Source organism: Scatophagus argus, chromosome 4 (assembly GCF_020382885.2).
Source record: "Scatophagus argus isolate fScaArg1 chromosome 4, fScaArg1.pri, whole genome shotgun sequence".
Lineage (NCBI taxonomy): Eukaryota > Metazoa > Chordata > Actinopteri > Scatophagidae > Scatophagus > Scatophagus argus.
In genome coordinates this window covers 25,330,523-25,345,487 of record NC_058496.1, presented here as the reverse complement: position 1 = coordinate 25,345,487, position 14,965 = coordinate 25,330,523, and the positions used below count along the sequence as shown (strand labels likewise).

At 39.3% G+C, this 14,965-nt stretch overlaps 2 protein-coding genes across 3 annotated transcripts in view; both read right to left on the bottom strand.

The window, feature by feature from the left end:
- Positions 1-880: 880 nt before the first annotated feature.
- LOC124057588 (interleukin-1 beta-like) lies at positions 881-3,995 on the bottom strand. Of its 2 annotated transcripts, XM_046385995.1 has the most exons (5): positions 3,887-3,995; positions 3,038-3,258; positions 2,305-2,469; positions 1,800-1,933; positions 881-1,554 (listed from the first exon to the last, which is right to left on the bottom strand). In XM_046385995.1, the coding sequence occupies exons 2-5, from the start codon at positions 3,234-3,236 to the stop codon at positions 1,288-1,290; spliced, it is 765 nt and encodes a 254-aa protein (XP_046241951.1). In that variant the 5' UTR covers positions 3,237-3,258; positions 3,887-3,995; the 3' UTR covers positions 881-1,287. The 2 variants fall into 2 exon arrangements, with proteins under 2 accessions (XP_046241951.1, XP_046241950.1); XM_046385994.1 differs by lacking the exon at positions 3,887-3,995 and having other exon boundaries at positions 3,038-3,351.
- A 4,575-nt stretch (positions 3,996-8,570) lies between these two features.
- LOC124057587 (metal transporter CNNM4) overlaps positions 8,571-14,965 on the bottom strand; it is a 42,206-nt gene continuing 35,811 nt past the window's right edge. Inside the window, exons 6-7 of the mRNA XM_046385993.1 lie at positions 13,820-13,998; positions 8,571-13,645 (exon numbers count right to left, since the gene is read on the bottom strand). Coding sequence (XP_046241949.1) covers positions 13,397-13,645; positions 13,820-13,998 — 428 coding nt within the window. The 3' untranslated portion in view covers positions 8,571-13,396. The remainder of the gene's footprint in view (positions 13,646-13,819; positions 13,999-14,965) is intronic.

Below are 14,965 nucleotides of genomic sequence, written 5' to 3'. Positions count from 1 at the left end.
AATAACAAAAAGAGTAATTTGGAAAGACATTTCCAGGGAAGGCATGCTAAATTTGCAGCAGACCACCCAGTTGGGAGTGAGAGGAAAAGTGTGATTTACTTCTGGAGAAATTAGAGGAGCGCAAAGATATTTTTAAGAAGTGGATTGCATCTCCAAACTCCACTTCTGCTGCTAGTTTTGTTGCAACCCGGGAGATAATAACGCGTGGAAAACCGTTCACAGATGGTGAGTTCATGAAGGATTCATTCATCAAATTGGTTATTTTGGTAAGCTAATATAGCTAATATACACTTACAGCCTGTGTTCCCTTCATATAAGGCTTTTAATTGTTTGCGTCTCCAGACAGATTTGTTTTTTGGTTTTTTTGGTCCAACATGGCTCTTTGGTCCAACATTTTGGGTTACCGACCCCGGTATAGACACTAATGCAGCATGACCAGTTTCAGTGTTATAAGATTAGACCTTGAGCTTTAATTGTCAAATAAATGTAGTGGGGTCATAAATACGGTATCTCTCTCTGAAATGTGGTGGAGTAGAAGTATATGTAGCACAAAATGTAAATACTTCAATACCACAACATTGGAGTGACAGCATGTGTATGTTTACCAATTGTCATTAATACACATATTGCATTACACATTCGTTCAATCAAATAACCCCTGGCCCTGAAAACCTCAGGCCAGTTGGGATTACTCCAACGCTGGGATACTGGTTTGTTGGTGTGTGCACTGGAAAGAATAAGATTTGGAGGAGTGTACTACAGTGCAAAATCTGTGTAAATATACCATCTTTACAATTGAGCTACGTGTATATCACAAGATCATCTTAAAATTGTGTCATTTTTCAAATCCTGAAACTATACAAACCACAAATCCAAAGACTGTGAGTTAAAAGGCTTTATTAAATAGTCACTGTGCAATCATTTAAATAATTGTTAGTAAGCAAATTTTCAAACAAATATATAAGTTAACATGGTGCATAAATAGATTAATAAATTAATAGATTAAAGCATTAACAGTATGTCATGTCATTCATCACAATAAATACACAGGGTGCTCACCAGACAGCACAATGGTGCCGTCTTGTGGTGATACTTGACTATGTCAATACACTAAGCATTTCACTTTCTGTACTTGGTACAGACAGCAAATGGAGCCTGTTAGAAGTCGTTCTAGCAAACAGAGGCAGTGCTTTTTAATAAATATAACTTTGTTGCTGATTTTCTGAATAAGAATACCTGAGATGCACTACATTTTACACTCTGTTTTTTTGTTTTCACTTAAGAAGGTTAAACCTGACCCTCAGATGTGCATGTACATTCCTGTGCGGGTGTATTTTGCATTCTCTGGATGGTGAAATTCCGGTGGCGTCTGGCGCTCTCCAGGCACATTTCCACGGGTTTGTTGTCCTCCACTGCTGTGCTGATGTACCAGTTGTTGAAGGGGACAGAGACCAGGGTACTCAAGTTCAGTCCGAGGTCTTGTTTGTAGAAGAGAAATCGCACCATGTCGCTGTTTGAGCTGATCCTCGACAGACTGCTTTTGTCATCCACCCGCTGAGGTGAGAAAAGAACGATGTCAAAAGGCCTGACTTGACAAAATTACTAGCTCACGTTCAGTCTAAATTAACCTGTGGATGTGCACTGTATCTTTCTAATGATAACAATTTAACTGACCAGGTAGATCTAATTAGTTTTCATTGGAATGTGGCACACTGAATTTAGTTTATCCTTTAAAGGTCCAATGTGTATGAACCTGTACCTACACACTGGACCTTCATATAACAAGTCGCAAGTTTTACCTCCAGATGCAAGCTTGGCTCTTCACCATCCTTGTGGCAAGACAGGTATAAGTTTGTGTCTTTGATGCCCAGAACCACAGGTCTGGCCTCAGTGCTGGGTGGACTGTCCACGTAGGTCGACATGTTCAGGTGCACTGAAGAGAGAACAGAGGGCACAGGTTCATCTTAATGAAGGCTAAAAGACAGCATCAGCGTCTGCCATCAGACCAGTTTTACTGTCTGTGAGTTTCACTAAAGGTACAGTTCATCTGAATTTACACACAAAGGTGGGATTTTTAAAATATTATGCTATATGTATTTTAGGTTAAAATTTAAATCAAATATAATCAAATCCGGAGTTACACCCCATGCAGTAATGCAAAGCAAGTAAGCATACTGAACAAATTTGAGATACTCATACTATTTACTTAGTAGTATTTTTATACTAGTATAAAAGTTAGTATTTTATACTAGTAGTATTTTTAGAGAAAATTATTTCATTTGACTGTCACTTGTAATTAATTACCTTTGCAGTTGTCAGATCCTCCCTGCAGCATCACCGCGTGAAGCTCCATGCTGTTTGGGACTTGAACTAAACTCCTCTTCTCACCGTCGACCACGCTAAATTGGTCCTCCTCCATCTTGTTATACTGAACTGATGGCTGTGAACTGCGTTCAAACACAGTTTGCGCTGAAGAAAAAAAGAGTTATGTTGTATGATTTTAGTCTCCTTTTGTCAGGAAAGCAGCAGGATTTGCAAGAACAGTCAGAGACTTTGTGTCTCCCTTCACCTAGCTGAATAATCTATTGCTGTTTATCAAGAACTTTAGCACTGCATCACAGATATACAATATATTTTGGTCATTTTAGTTTATGGAACAATGAAAGTCATACAAAGAGCCCTTTAAATATTGCTACACTGATCAGTTGCAGTAGATAAACTCAGTCTCGTAATTAAAGAGTGTGTGATGTCCCATATTAAAAGCTGCTACAAAACTAACAGGGACGCCACAGAGACATCAGCCACATATGGTCAGCAAGCAAAATGTTCACTCATTATTTTTAAGTCACCTCCCACAGTTCCTTAGAGATGACTTTGATGGCAGTATTTTTGTTTTTATACATACAGATTCTATAGCTTTTGTGTGTGTGAAGTTATAGCTATTGTGTGTTTGAATGTGGGTAAAACAGAGAGAAAACTGTCCAGCAAGTGCTTTTTTTTGTATCTGATAGAACTGAAATAAAGTCTGCGTGATTACCTTCCACAAAGTTGTCCAACACGATGTTGAGCAGGCTTTCATCTCTGAACTCAGTGCTCAGCAGTGGCTCTGACGTGGTGCCCTTGAACCTCTCCATGGCAATGATGAGGTTGACCACGCGCTTCATTGTCAGTGGATGATGGGTAATCTCCAGTTCCAGTCCCTCTGTCAACTTGGAGCTCTTCATCTTAGATTCCATCTTTTTCTGAATTAAGGAAGATCTTAAAGTGACATATTTTGTCATTGGAGGGAACTCACTCCAACGAAATTTGTTCTCTGCATTTAACCCACCGAAGTGACGTGCACACACATACAGCAAACCCGGGGCAGTGGGCGACCGCGTGCAGCGCCCGGGGAGCAGTGGGGGTTAGGTACCTTGCTCAAGGGTACCTCAGCCATGGACACCGGTACGGGGAATCGAACCAGCGATCCACCGGTTACGGGTCCGACACCCTAACCGCTGATCCACGACTGCCCCCGACTGCAGGAGGACATAACACAGTTTCCAACTTTTAGAGATTTTCAGGGTCACCTCCATCTTTTTATCAGCTTTAGTTCCCATAATTTATTTTCAGCCCATCTCTTCCGCTGCAGTGTATATACAATAGTACTGAATGAGATGGAGATGAGGAGGTCTGGAACTCTGCCATACTTTAAGATTCAGTACAAAGATTTTAATCTGACAGCAATAGAAAGAATCTCCTTGCAGTTTGTGATGATACAACAGGCAGCAGAGTATGTTAAACATTCAACCCCCATCTACGATGAATGTAACCTATTAAAGTGTCTCAAAGCAAAGCACAGATCCTGTTTAAAATCTGCTCCAGATGAAATGAAAAGTAATTTTACCTGTCAGTAAGTTGTAAGTTGTTTAAGTGTGCTTGGTTAAGTTCCCAGCAGTTGTCTTGTCAGTGTTGTTCTGCCTGCCTGTGCCAAGACGCACTTTTGTACTTACTTTTGTACATACTTTTATACACACTCTTCACAGCCATCTGGGGAATCTCCCTTGCAGACAGGAAGTGGGACGGCACTACTGCACCGGCTGTAACAAGCTGTGATGATGAAATAATGAACTTACTGCAGCCATAGACACAGATAATTGACAAGCTATTGTCTGATTGTGACACACACACGTAAATGCACAGAAGTTGGCAATATGGTTGCGTGCTGATTAGGATTTGACAGTCACATTTGGCACAAACTTTACTCCATGTCATGCAATGATTACATTTCTGAGAATGTTTTTAGGTTAAAATCATGAAAGATGAAATGACTTCATGTATTCCTCAAAAGACAAAATTAGTAGTAGATAGATAATTATAATAATCTGTCTATACTGGGAGAATCAGTATAATAGTGGTCAGACTCAGTTAAAAAGAAATCAATCCAAAATGCTAAAGCAAGAATAAACACAATAAGAAGAATTCCTCAAAATTTTAGAACAACCAAAGCCTGAAAAACAGATTCAATGTAACTGCTATAGAATATGGAGCCATGGAGCCACAATCATTAAGAGTTATTTTTTCTAAGAAAGAAACATGTCGTGAGGAAGTTGGGGTGAGAAATGCTGGTGGGGAGAACCAGAAGCCCTTCGCTAAACTGGAGTTTGAGGTGTAATATAATATAATAATATAAACTGTAAACATGTCTAAACATGTAACATAAATTCTTACATATTACACCTTTAAGGGCTGATAATCATTGCCCAATCAGCTAATTTTATCATGTGCTGTTTTCTTTTTTAAAAAAACAACAGAATCTGGTAATCATCAGGGTACAAGAAAGTTTAATATTTGCAGAAATAAGCTCATTCTCTTTGTGCCAGATGACAGGATTGGTGGTAACGTGATTGGCGGTGAGAGCTGGAGCGAGGAGAGGTGATATTTAATACAAATTGTAAAACCTGCAATAAAAAATAAAACAAACAAACAAACAAATTGATAATAATAATAATAACGAGGATTCATTTTGATTGATATACAGCCTTCTGTAACTGGGTAAAAGGTCATCGTACGAAATGCAAAATGTTTTCATCTGCTATTTAGTAATGATATCATGTCTTTCACTTGACTCTTTGGGGTTTTGAGGTTCTTTTCATGTTGGAAAAAATTCCACTAGTCAGAATAGCCTTGCTTGTTATTGTAGAAGTTGCATAACAGCGGCTGAATCTGATATTTCTTCACTTCCTCACTGAGCTGTGATGCAGAAGCTACGTCACAGCTCTTGGCTGGATGCAAACTGTTTTCGGGAGTGTATTTTAGGGGAAGGGCTGCAGTAATATGCACTGTTCATGTCATTCATATTATACAATAAGAGTCTACAGTATATTATAACGTATAATGAAATTATTTTATGTTGGAAATTTTCATTCAGAGAGAAGGTGAACGTGTTTCTCAGTCATTAATATGTTGAACTGTATATTCAGCCTGCCTTAAGTTTTGTGTTTTTATATGGTCATTGAATATTTAATTACTGTGTAAATCCACACTGTATCAATACTGCTTTCAAGGAAAGTATGAAACATTTTGTGTCCAGCAGTTAAAATTGTATATACACACACACACACACATATGTATATATATATATATATGTGTGTGTATGTGTGTGTCAGTACCATTAAGTTGGGTGTGGTGCAACCTGCTTCTAACCCACTTGTTGCTCTTCCTTTGTGTGAATCACCTTCCTTTATTTGCTGCTGACTAATGTATTGTCTTCTGTTCAGTGAGGGAGCAGCACTTTCACATCCCATATTCAGTTTAGTTTTTTATTGTGGAACTGGAGGAACTGAGCAAAACAAGAATATGACACAGTGGAATTAGTGAAATTTTAAAATATATGAAGTTATGCTGAAATAAATAGTTCACAATTTTGTACTTTTAGGGCTTTGATGAAACACCTCAACAAATATGCATCAAAATAACAGCCTGTCAGCATCGATTGGAGTGACAATTTTACTTGTCTTTAATGAAATCTTTCATTTAATTTTAATGTAATGGGACAAGCATAGGAACTTGAATTTGGGTCGGCCATATTGCCAGACAAAGTTGGAGCAAGATTAGCATTTATTTGTAGTCGTGTTTGTTAAATATTCAGTCTGTTTTGGTCTCCACCACCTTGTGGGAAAAATGTTTCCACCATGCTGACCAGCTGCTCTCTGAGTTCATCTGGCTGCGCTTTGGTGCTGAGCAGGTAAACAGTAGGTTTATTAAAGTGTTTTTGTCAGTGGCAATTGCCTATAGTAACTGGACACGACAAAAATGAGAGTGATGAGTGAACCAAAACTAAGAGCTGAAAGACACTGAAATGCTCCACAGAGCAAAGGGGCACTGCAGAGTGAGGTCATCATTCACTGTGGGTGAATTTAAACTACGTGTGGGCATCTGACCCACTGTTGGTGTAAACCGGCCGCGTTAAGCAGCTTTACTGACGTGAGCGTGTCTGCATTTTACTGAGCGCTCTAGTGATGTCATAATGATTGTTGCTGTTGTGTTGTTCTGTCATGTATTTTGGTCTCCTTGCTTTTCTATAATGAATCGAAAAATTTAAACTTTACAAAAACATTTGGAGAAAAAAATGTTTAAAATATGTAAATAAAGACAACAGGATAAGATTTATAGGAGACGTAAAATATCCGAGCATGATACAAGAATCATGTGTGTAATAAAAAGGATGGCACTGGTCGCCAGTCAATCACAGGGCCCACACACAAAGACAGACAACCACACACTCACACGCTCACACACTCACACGCTCACACCTAGGGGCAATGTAGAGTAGGTTATTAACCCTATGTGCATGTTTTTGGGAGCGTGGGGGGAAGCTGGAGTACCCGGAGAAAACCCACACCGACACAGTAGGGCCCAGACCAGGATTCGAACCTTGCTGTGAGGTGAGGGTGCTGACCACTACACCACTGTGCTGGTCCACCACTATTTTAGGAAATGTTATGCATATTTATCAGTCCAACAGTATATAACAACTACAATTGTATATGTTAATTCATTAGTAATAATAAAGTAAAAATAAAATAATGATCAAATAGTGATAAAAAGTTCTAATAAAGTAAAAGCAAGACAATAAAGTAAAACGGAGCATTTTTACACAGAGATATTACTTAATGTTTATTATATCACTGCTTCTCCGTCATGATCCTTTGGTCAGCTGTGAGCATACGTAGGATTTTGGGACTTTTAGGATCCTGTGGCCTGATGAAAACTGTGGATGAGTTGAGCAATGAATTGGAGGGCGTTTAAAAACAATGTGCTGACAGATGTGCCATTAAATAATAAAACACTCTCAGCCACACTCCTATTTCTCCCTCCCCTAACAGCAGGTTTCTGCTGAGCACTCTCCCATTTAACAGACGAAAGAAAGATTCATCACATCCGGTGTAATTTGACACTCTTTTGTTGCACTGTATCTCCTAATCTTTTTTTTCTTTCCTCCGCTTGTGTCTACTTGAAACCTGCGAACCAGTTTGGCAAATAAAATTCCCAGTGATGCAGGCACACGCCAACAGGGATTTCGCAAGTTCAAATTTCAACCTACTTTTCAAAACGGTTGAATTTCACTTCCTTGTCCACACCCAAGCCACATGTGTCCTGCAAACCTGCCGCTCTGGCAGCAACACACAAAAGACCATAAAGTGTTATTACAGTTAATGTTTTAGTTCAAAGAGTTTTAGTCACCTGCATGAAATGAGAAAAGTTCAAGGCTGGTGAATTACTCATCATATTTAGCAGGATAGAAGTGGTTATGTATGTCAAAATAAGGTGTTTGACCATTACAGAAATATTAAGCTCAGTAAGACTTATGGAGACTGAAACCAACTAAATGGAGTAAATTATGTTTATTTCTATATGTAAGTACATGAGAGCAACGGAACAGCTGGAATCAGATTTCTTGTATGTGTACATATGGGCCTACTTGGCAAAAAGCTGATTGTAAGATAATTCAAAAAAATAACTGTAAACAGTTAAATCAAAATGGACTTCTCTTTTAATCTTAATTCAGTTTTTAATAACAGAAATCATTTATTTTTTAAATTTAATACGTATCTTTGATGAGTAAAATAGATTATTTCATCAATACTACTGGACTAATCAGAGGTAAAATAATAAAACACTAAGAATATTTAAGAGTTAACCAATTTCCTAGCGTTTGTTCGGAGACCTGCTTTTGGGTCCAGTGTAGATAGGATCCAGTGCCATCGAGGTGGCTGTTAGAAATGTTTAAGACCTTCTCCCAAGACGTTTGTGTACCATGCGACATGGTGGACTCCATGAAAGAGCACCTGATCCCTCTGTGGGTACAAAGAGCTCATTCTAAGGTAAATAAAACACAATGTTGCAGGTGATTATACACTAATGACAACATAATTATGAATATATGAATATTTATTTGCTTTTCATTGCTTTATTGTGTAGTATCTGCAATATATTAGGCAAAGGTAACTTTTGTCCACATATCTCCTTGAGGGATCATCATGCAGTAAAGAGAAGACTCAAGCTCCCAAAAGAACCAGGACAATGACAAAGGTCCATAGAGAAATATATCTCAGGTTTATTAATAACTTTCTTCATCTTCAAAACTCATTAAGACAGAAATTATAAAACAGTATTTACACCTTGTTTCTCTGTTGTTGTTTTTCTAAGTTACAGCATGCCAGAGAGAATAAAAGACAATCCGTTTATTTCTTCCCCCAATGCCAGTCGCTCGGTTCTCTAATTAAATTGTTATTAATTCAATGACAAATAATAAAAAAAAGATTGTTGTTTACCATAATTACATACAGTGATCTGAGGTACAAAAAAAATAACACACACACACACATACACACACACATAATGCAACCAATCCAGCGCAATTTAAAACAGGCACGCACATGAACAAAACAAAAACATTTTAACATCAATCTCAGCCATAAAAATCTACGAAATGAACAAAAACAGTCCTTTGAAATTGGAGAGTATGTCTGTTTGTCAAAAATAATTCAGGAATGAGCACAAAGAAAAAAAACATTGAGCCATTATGATATCATTACAAGATGGTGACAGAACAAGTGAGTTCCTTCAATTTTTGTTTCTGAGAAGACCTGACATCTGTGTTTTTTTCCCCACTGCTTAAACAAAAAGCAGTGTCATGTTAAGGAGTCGAAGTTGAAAGAAATGGTAATGAAATCCTGGTCAGTGACTGTATTGCAATAGTGCCCCTGAGCCAGCAACTCTGGCAAATTTATGACTTTTGGGAAAATACTGCTTTCCTTTACTAAAGGCTGGGCTGTTTGAATTCTCTTCAAATCAAAAAAATGGAAAGGAGTGAGGAGCTCTAAAAGACTCAAAGAGGAACATTTGACTGAAGCAGAGCTGCTCTGGTTGAGTTAAACATCAGTGGGTGGTGTACCTTTCAAAATAACTTTTCAATATGTAAGCCTGTCCCTAGCTTTGACTTTGTAAAATAAAGGAGAAAATCCCACAGTCATTCTCAAAAGATTTAACATGCTGATGGAGTTTTCTGTCCATGCTTAAGATAATCTCTACAACTGAACCAAAAAGTAAAATTTCAACATTTTTTTTCTTCTCTCTCTATTCTGTCAGCATTTCACAACACATCTCATGATTGTTATCCAATTCAACAAACCCAGGCGTGACCTCAGAAATCCAAACCCGCAGTGAGTTGTTTCTTCAAAGGTATTTTCATGAGATTCACATCCAAATGATGCAACGTTTGCTCAGACCGGCTCCAGCCGGTGGAAGACCATGGACGTGAACAAGATCACAAAAATACATCTGAAGAAACAACTTACTGCTGAATAACATATTTTAAAAAATATGAATTCATTAAAATAACTGATGAAAGATATTTTTTCACTTGAGATTTGTGTCGTGATCGCTGTGTGCAGGCAAAGGAGGTGCAGTCTATGAATGCAGACAACATAAATGTTCTTTTATCTCGACATGAGGTGCTCAATCTTTACTATCCAGATTAGCTGATATATGTGAATATATTTAAAGGTTGTTGCTTTTCAAAAATGAAAAAACAAACAAACAAACAAACAAAAACCTTCCTAAAAATAAACTGAATATCTCACAATCTCAGTGAACCAGTTTAGCTGATGTTCCAGTCAAGCCAACACTGTGAGCAATATGATGTTTGGTTTTATTCTGTCATAAAACCCAAACCCAAACATCACTCTGGTACAATATGTTAAGAAAACAGCCTAACTATCATGAAATCCACATTTCCACGAATCCACATCCAGCATTTTATTTTTGATTGATATGTGGACTGGATTTTTACTATTTTGTGCCTTCTGTGCTGGTAAACTGACAACCTGAGCAAATGTAGCAAATGTGCTGCCTTTGGCTTCGTTCATTGAGTTTTAACTCAACCAGTAACATGACTAAAAAACCCAGTCTGCTGTGATTTTAGTGTCGTCAAACTTCTCACTGAAGTATGATTAGTGTAATTATTAACATTTTCCAGTTAAAAAAAATTATGACTTGGACATGACCACCATTTGTTAAAGGACAAACCGGACACAAACTGAAGTGTTTCTAAGGCAGCGTGGGTGACTGTGGTGTGAAACAAGTTTAGAGAGTCTCATCAACTCCATAACAGCCTTCAAAGTTTAGCTTAAATAAACAGACGGCTTAATAAACTGTGTACAATATCATAACATTTCCATATTAACTCACTAACCAACCTGTAGATAAATCATTTGGCAAACTGTTTAAGGACAAAACACCAGCTCGGGCCTTTAAAGCAGCTTACTCTAATGTTGTGTTTTGGGCAGAATGTGTTCATATGCTCAGTCTCGCGATATCAAGAGACAATTAAACATTTCTACCAGTTATTGAACAAAACAAAATTCGGGATACCGTCTACCTGCTTCAGAAGCTATTTAAGTGTTCATTTGACAGGCAAAAATCTCAAGCCAAAAGTTACATAAATTAAAGTGAAACTGAAAACATAAAAAATACGAATCATCTGCTGCAACAGCAAATTTACTGACTCAAAAGAACAGTGAGTAAATTTTGGTTTTTTTCCTCCAAATATTTTTGACATTTCTGCGTTGGAGTAAAGTAAGTAAGAAAACCACAAAATGAGGTTCCTCAAAACAACAAGTCATTCCAAATTCATATGAAAACAGAAATGAAAACGTTTTCTTTAGCTTTGATTTCAGATTGACTGTAATAACTGAAATAAAAGTGCTTCACAATTCCTCTTTAAGGACATGAGACATGAGTTTCTGCTGAAGAATGGATGATGACCACCACATGACCGGATGTTTAAGGTCAAAGAAAATAGATCTTCAGTACTTTTACTTGAACTTGCCCGTTTCCTGACAGAAGTCGGTTTTTTTTGTTTGTTTGTTTTAGTAATGTGAAAACATGTCAGTGTTTTTCACATTACTAAAACAAAAAAAAAATGTTTGACAATGTGATGCTCAAGAAAGCAGCAACCCACCTTCACCCACTCAGAAAATTTGCAATTTGTGATGATCTGTGCCTTTTGAATGACATGAGTGCAGAAATCTTGTTTTTAGTGTACCAACATCCCTTCAATTTGATGTCCTACGTTTCCCAGAATTCCTTTTCGCAACATTTAGAGAGCAGATGGGAACCCGCTGGATTCACCTGTGATTTATGTGCATTAAGTGGAAAAAAAAACATGTTGTGATACTGACAGCAAAGACAACAGGAAAAAGTCCATTTTGGTTCATATAGATGTTACTTTGGAAATCAGTCTCCACCATGGATGTCTTGCTGTGAGAATGCTGAACACCATCGCAGATATAACAAGCCTAGAAAACAGCACTTTGTCTTTGGTTTTAAAACCAAAAGCTGATGTGTGATTTACTTTTCATGTTTGTAGCACAAAAATCAAAAAACAATTCATCACAAGAGGTTTCCTTTAAAAGCTCCTCAGAAGGTACAGTAAAACGTAACTGGAGTGTGTGATTCGTGATAATCGGAGAATAAACACATTTTTTTCCCCCATAAAACTGACCAAAGTTGGATGATGCCAGGCCTGAGTGGTGTATTTGGCTGCAGAAATACAAACAACAATTAATGTTAAGGTTTGCTGTTGCAAACAGCAGGACGCCCAAACATAACCACTGAATGCAAAGGAACATTGAACATGTAAAATCTTGCAATTGGGCAAAAGTCTCTCTCTCTCTCTCACACACACACACACACACACACACACCGAACTCAATAAATAATGTCTCAGACTTCTAAAAGTATTTTCTAGTCAGAATGTGATCAAGCTTCCCTCTTTTGGTTGTTGTGTTTTCACCAAGTCTGGTGATGGCCATTTTGGTCGCATACACACACAAACACACAGATAACTCACCCTCACTTATAAAGCATGAAAGGACTCGCCACATGTCAGCGCTCTCAAACATCTTCCGCCTTTGTGAAAACCTGATCCATGTGAAGATTCGGGTCTGGTCGCCGGTGAAAAGTCGAGGGGAAGAAACCGAGAGATTTCACAGAGAGGAGGCTGTTTGAGAGCACGGTGGCTACAGTTAACGTACCCTACACGTTCAACTAAACACATTCATAATAATCATATTGATTGTCTTAATCACGATACAGACTGGCTGTCTATCGCTGCTAAATCTCTTAACAACTCTGGGATAAAGGCTCCAGGCTACTTACTGCTTCTATCAAGGAAACAAGGAGGAAAAAATATAGATATAAATAGAAATCCACCCCGAACCCTCTCCCCACAAAAAGAGTCAGTAGGAGTCTTGTGTGTCCGTCTCACACTGAATTCATCAATAAATATCTCACTATAAATTTCTACGGAACATATATTACTTTGTTTGAACTCTGCTGACATGCTCGGGTCGTCTTTGTCTTCTAGCTGTATGGATGGCGAAAGGGGGGGGGGGGGGTGCAGGTTGCTACACATGCGGCGGTGGGATGGTTTGCGGCTTTTTGCCCACTTTTGCATGTAAGTACTTCGGCGAAGGGGGAGGCGAAGGGGGGAGGGAGGGGAGGGTGGAGTCTCCCTGAGTCTCTGATTCAGGACAGTGACATGGAAGCAACACTCGCACACATTTAAAAACACACATGCGCACACACAGAGGGAGAAACTCGCCTCTGAACGCCGATACTGACGAAGGGCGAGAGAGGGAGGAGCTTCCTGGTCCAGACAAGCAGGTCCTTCAGATCTTTGTCGTTAGTTACAGTAATACACTATGGAGCATGTGCAAACACACAGTCCTCACTCACACACACAGACACACACGCTCCTCCCCTCCTCAGCATACATTCAAGCGTAGTAGTGCATGCGTGCCAAAGTAGGAGTATGGAGGGCAGGTGGGTCGGGTGGGGCAGGTGGAGGTCAAATGCTGTTTTCCAACTGGCTGTTGTTGACTGTGTGGGGTGAGTTGTGCTCATTGATGAGGAGAAGCGTCGTCTCATCCGGTCCGTTCTCCATAGGGGTGGAGTCCACTCCCTGGTCTGTGATGGTGGCCATGGTGGAGGGAGTGGTCTGATCCAGGCGAGCCATGTTGTGGCCGCTCTCCGGGGACTGGGGCGTGCTGTCCAGACGAGACGCCATCAGGCCGTTCTGGTATTGGGCCCGTGTGATCTGAAAGACGAGATCAAAACTGAAGTTTACTTTCACCGGTTTATCAAGATGGAGCTTAGAGGAAGAGTTTGAAACTGTGGGAGATGCACTTGCTGTGGAGTACAGCCTGTTCGTTCTGTATTCAGAAAATGTTTTGGTATGCAGATCAAAACTGTGCAACGTATAAATATGTACCTTGACAAACTGCAGGTCGGTGAGAGCCCGGACGTAGAAGTCAGGCGTGTACTGCTGCAGGGGGATGCTGTTGTTAAGCTGGCTGCTGCTGCCGCTGATGGAGAGCGACTCCGTCCGGTCGGCTCCGCTCAGCGAGGCCGTACGGTTCAACCCGCTGAGGTGGGATGGCGAACGAAACTCTGGCAATGCATGCGCGCACACACACACACACACACACACACACACACGCGGACAAGGTTATTAAAAGGTCCTGTTAGACCTGTGCGATAAAGATCTACAAGGGTTGTCAGAAACACAAAAAAATTGGCCATTTGGGAAACACAGATGCAAACACAGATCAGCAGAAGACCTCGAGAGCACAAGATGCAGTGCAGGTTCATATGCAGGTTAATATCAGTTTTATGAACGGATAAAACTACCTGGTGACACACAAGGCATGGTGCATGGACAAAGTGACAGACACATCTAGACAAAAGTCAAACGAAATTGGTCAGTTCATGAGAGGAGAGGACTAAAAAGAAGGAAATAATGTTGAGCTATTTTAAACAAGCTGATGACCGTCTCCACTGTACATACCCTTTGTTTCACTATTACAGCTGCAGGGTGGTGACTCTCTCACACCCAAACGCCGCGGCACACAAAATTTTCCAGTAGCACAAAAAGCAGTGACTCAGTTTGTTGCCTCACGCCAACCAAACTTGTCATTCACTCACATATTTACAACGCAGGAAGCGTTTTCATTCAATGCTGGTCAGTGCAGGATGCAAACTAACGTGAAGAAGTGGAAACGATACTCAGGACTGTAATACCTCAAGTAAATTTATTCAGGTTAAGGTTTAATTTGATCCAAATTAGCATGTGGCAAAATGTGCAAAGGGGAGAATAAACTCTATGAAAAGGTACATGTAAATGTAAATTAATGAAAAGGTCACATTCAAACCCCCTTCTGGTTAGCATTCAGAAATTTGTTGAACGCTGGATGTCTATAAAGGCGTATAGTTAATATAAAAATGGAGTTTAAAGTTAGGCATTACCATAAATACTCATCAATTCTGTTTGCAAGAATAATTTGCAAGTGAAGACATGCACAAAGAGGAGAGTAGTTAACTCTTTAATCTCCACAGGACACTGATGTTATGAGACAGC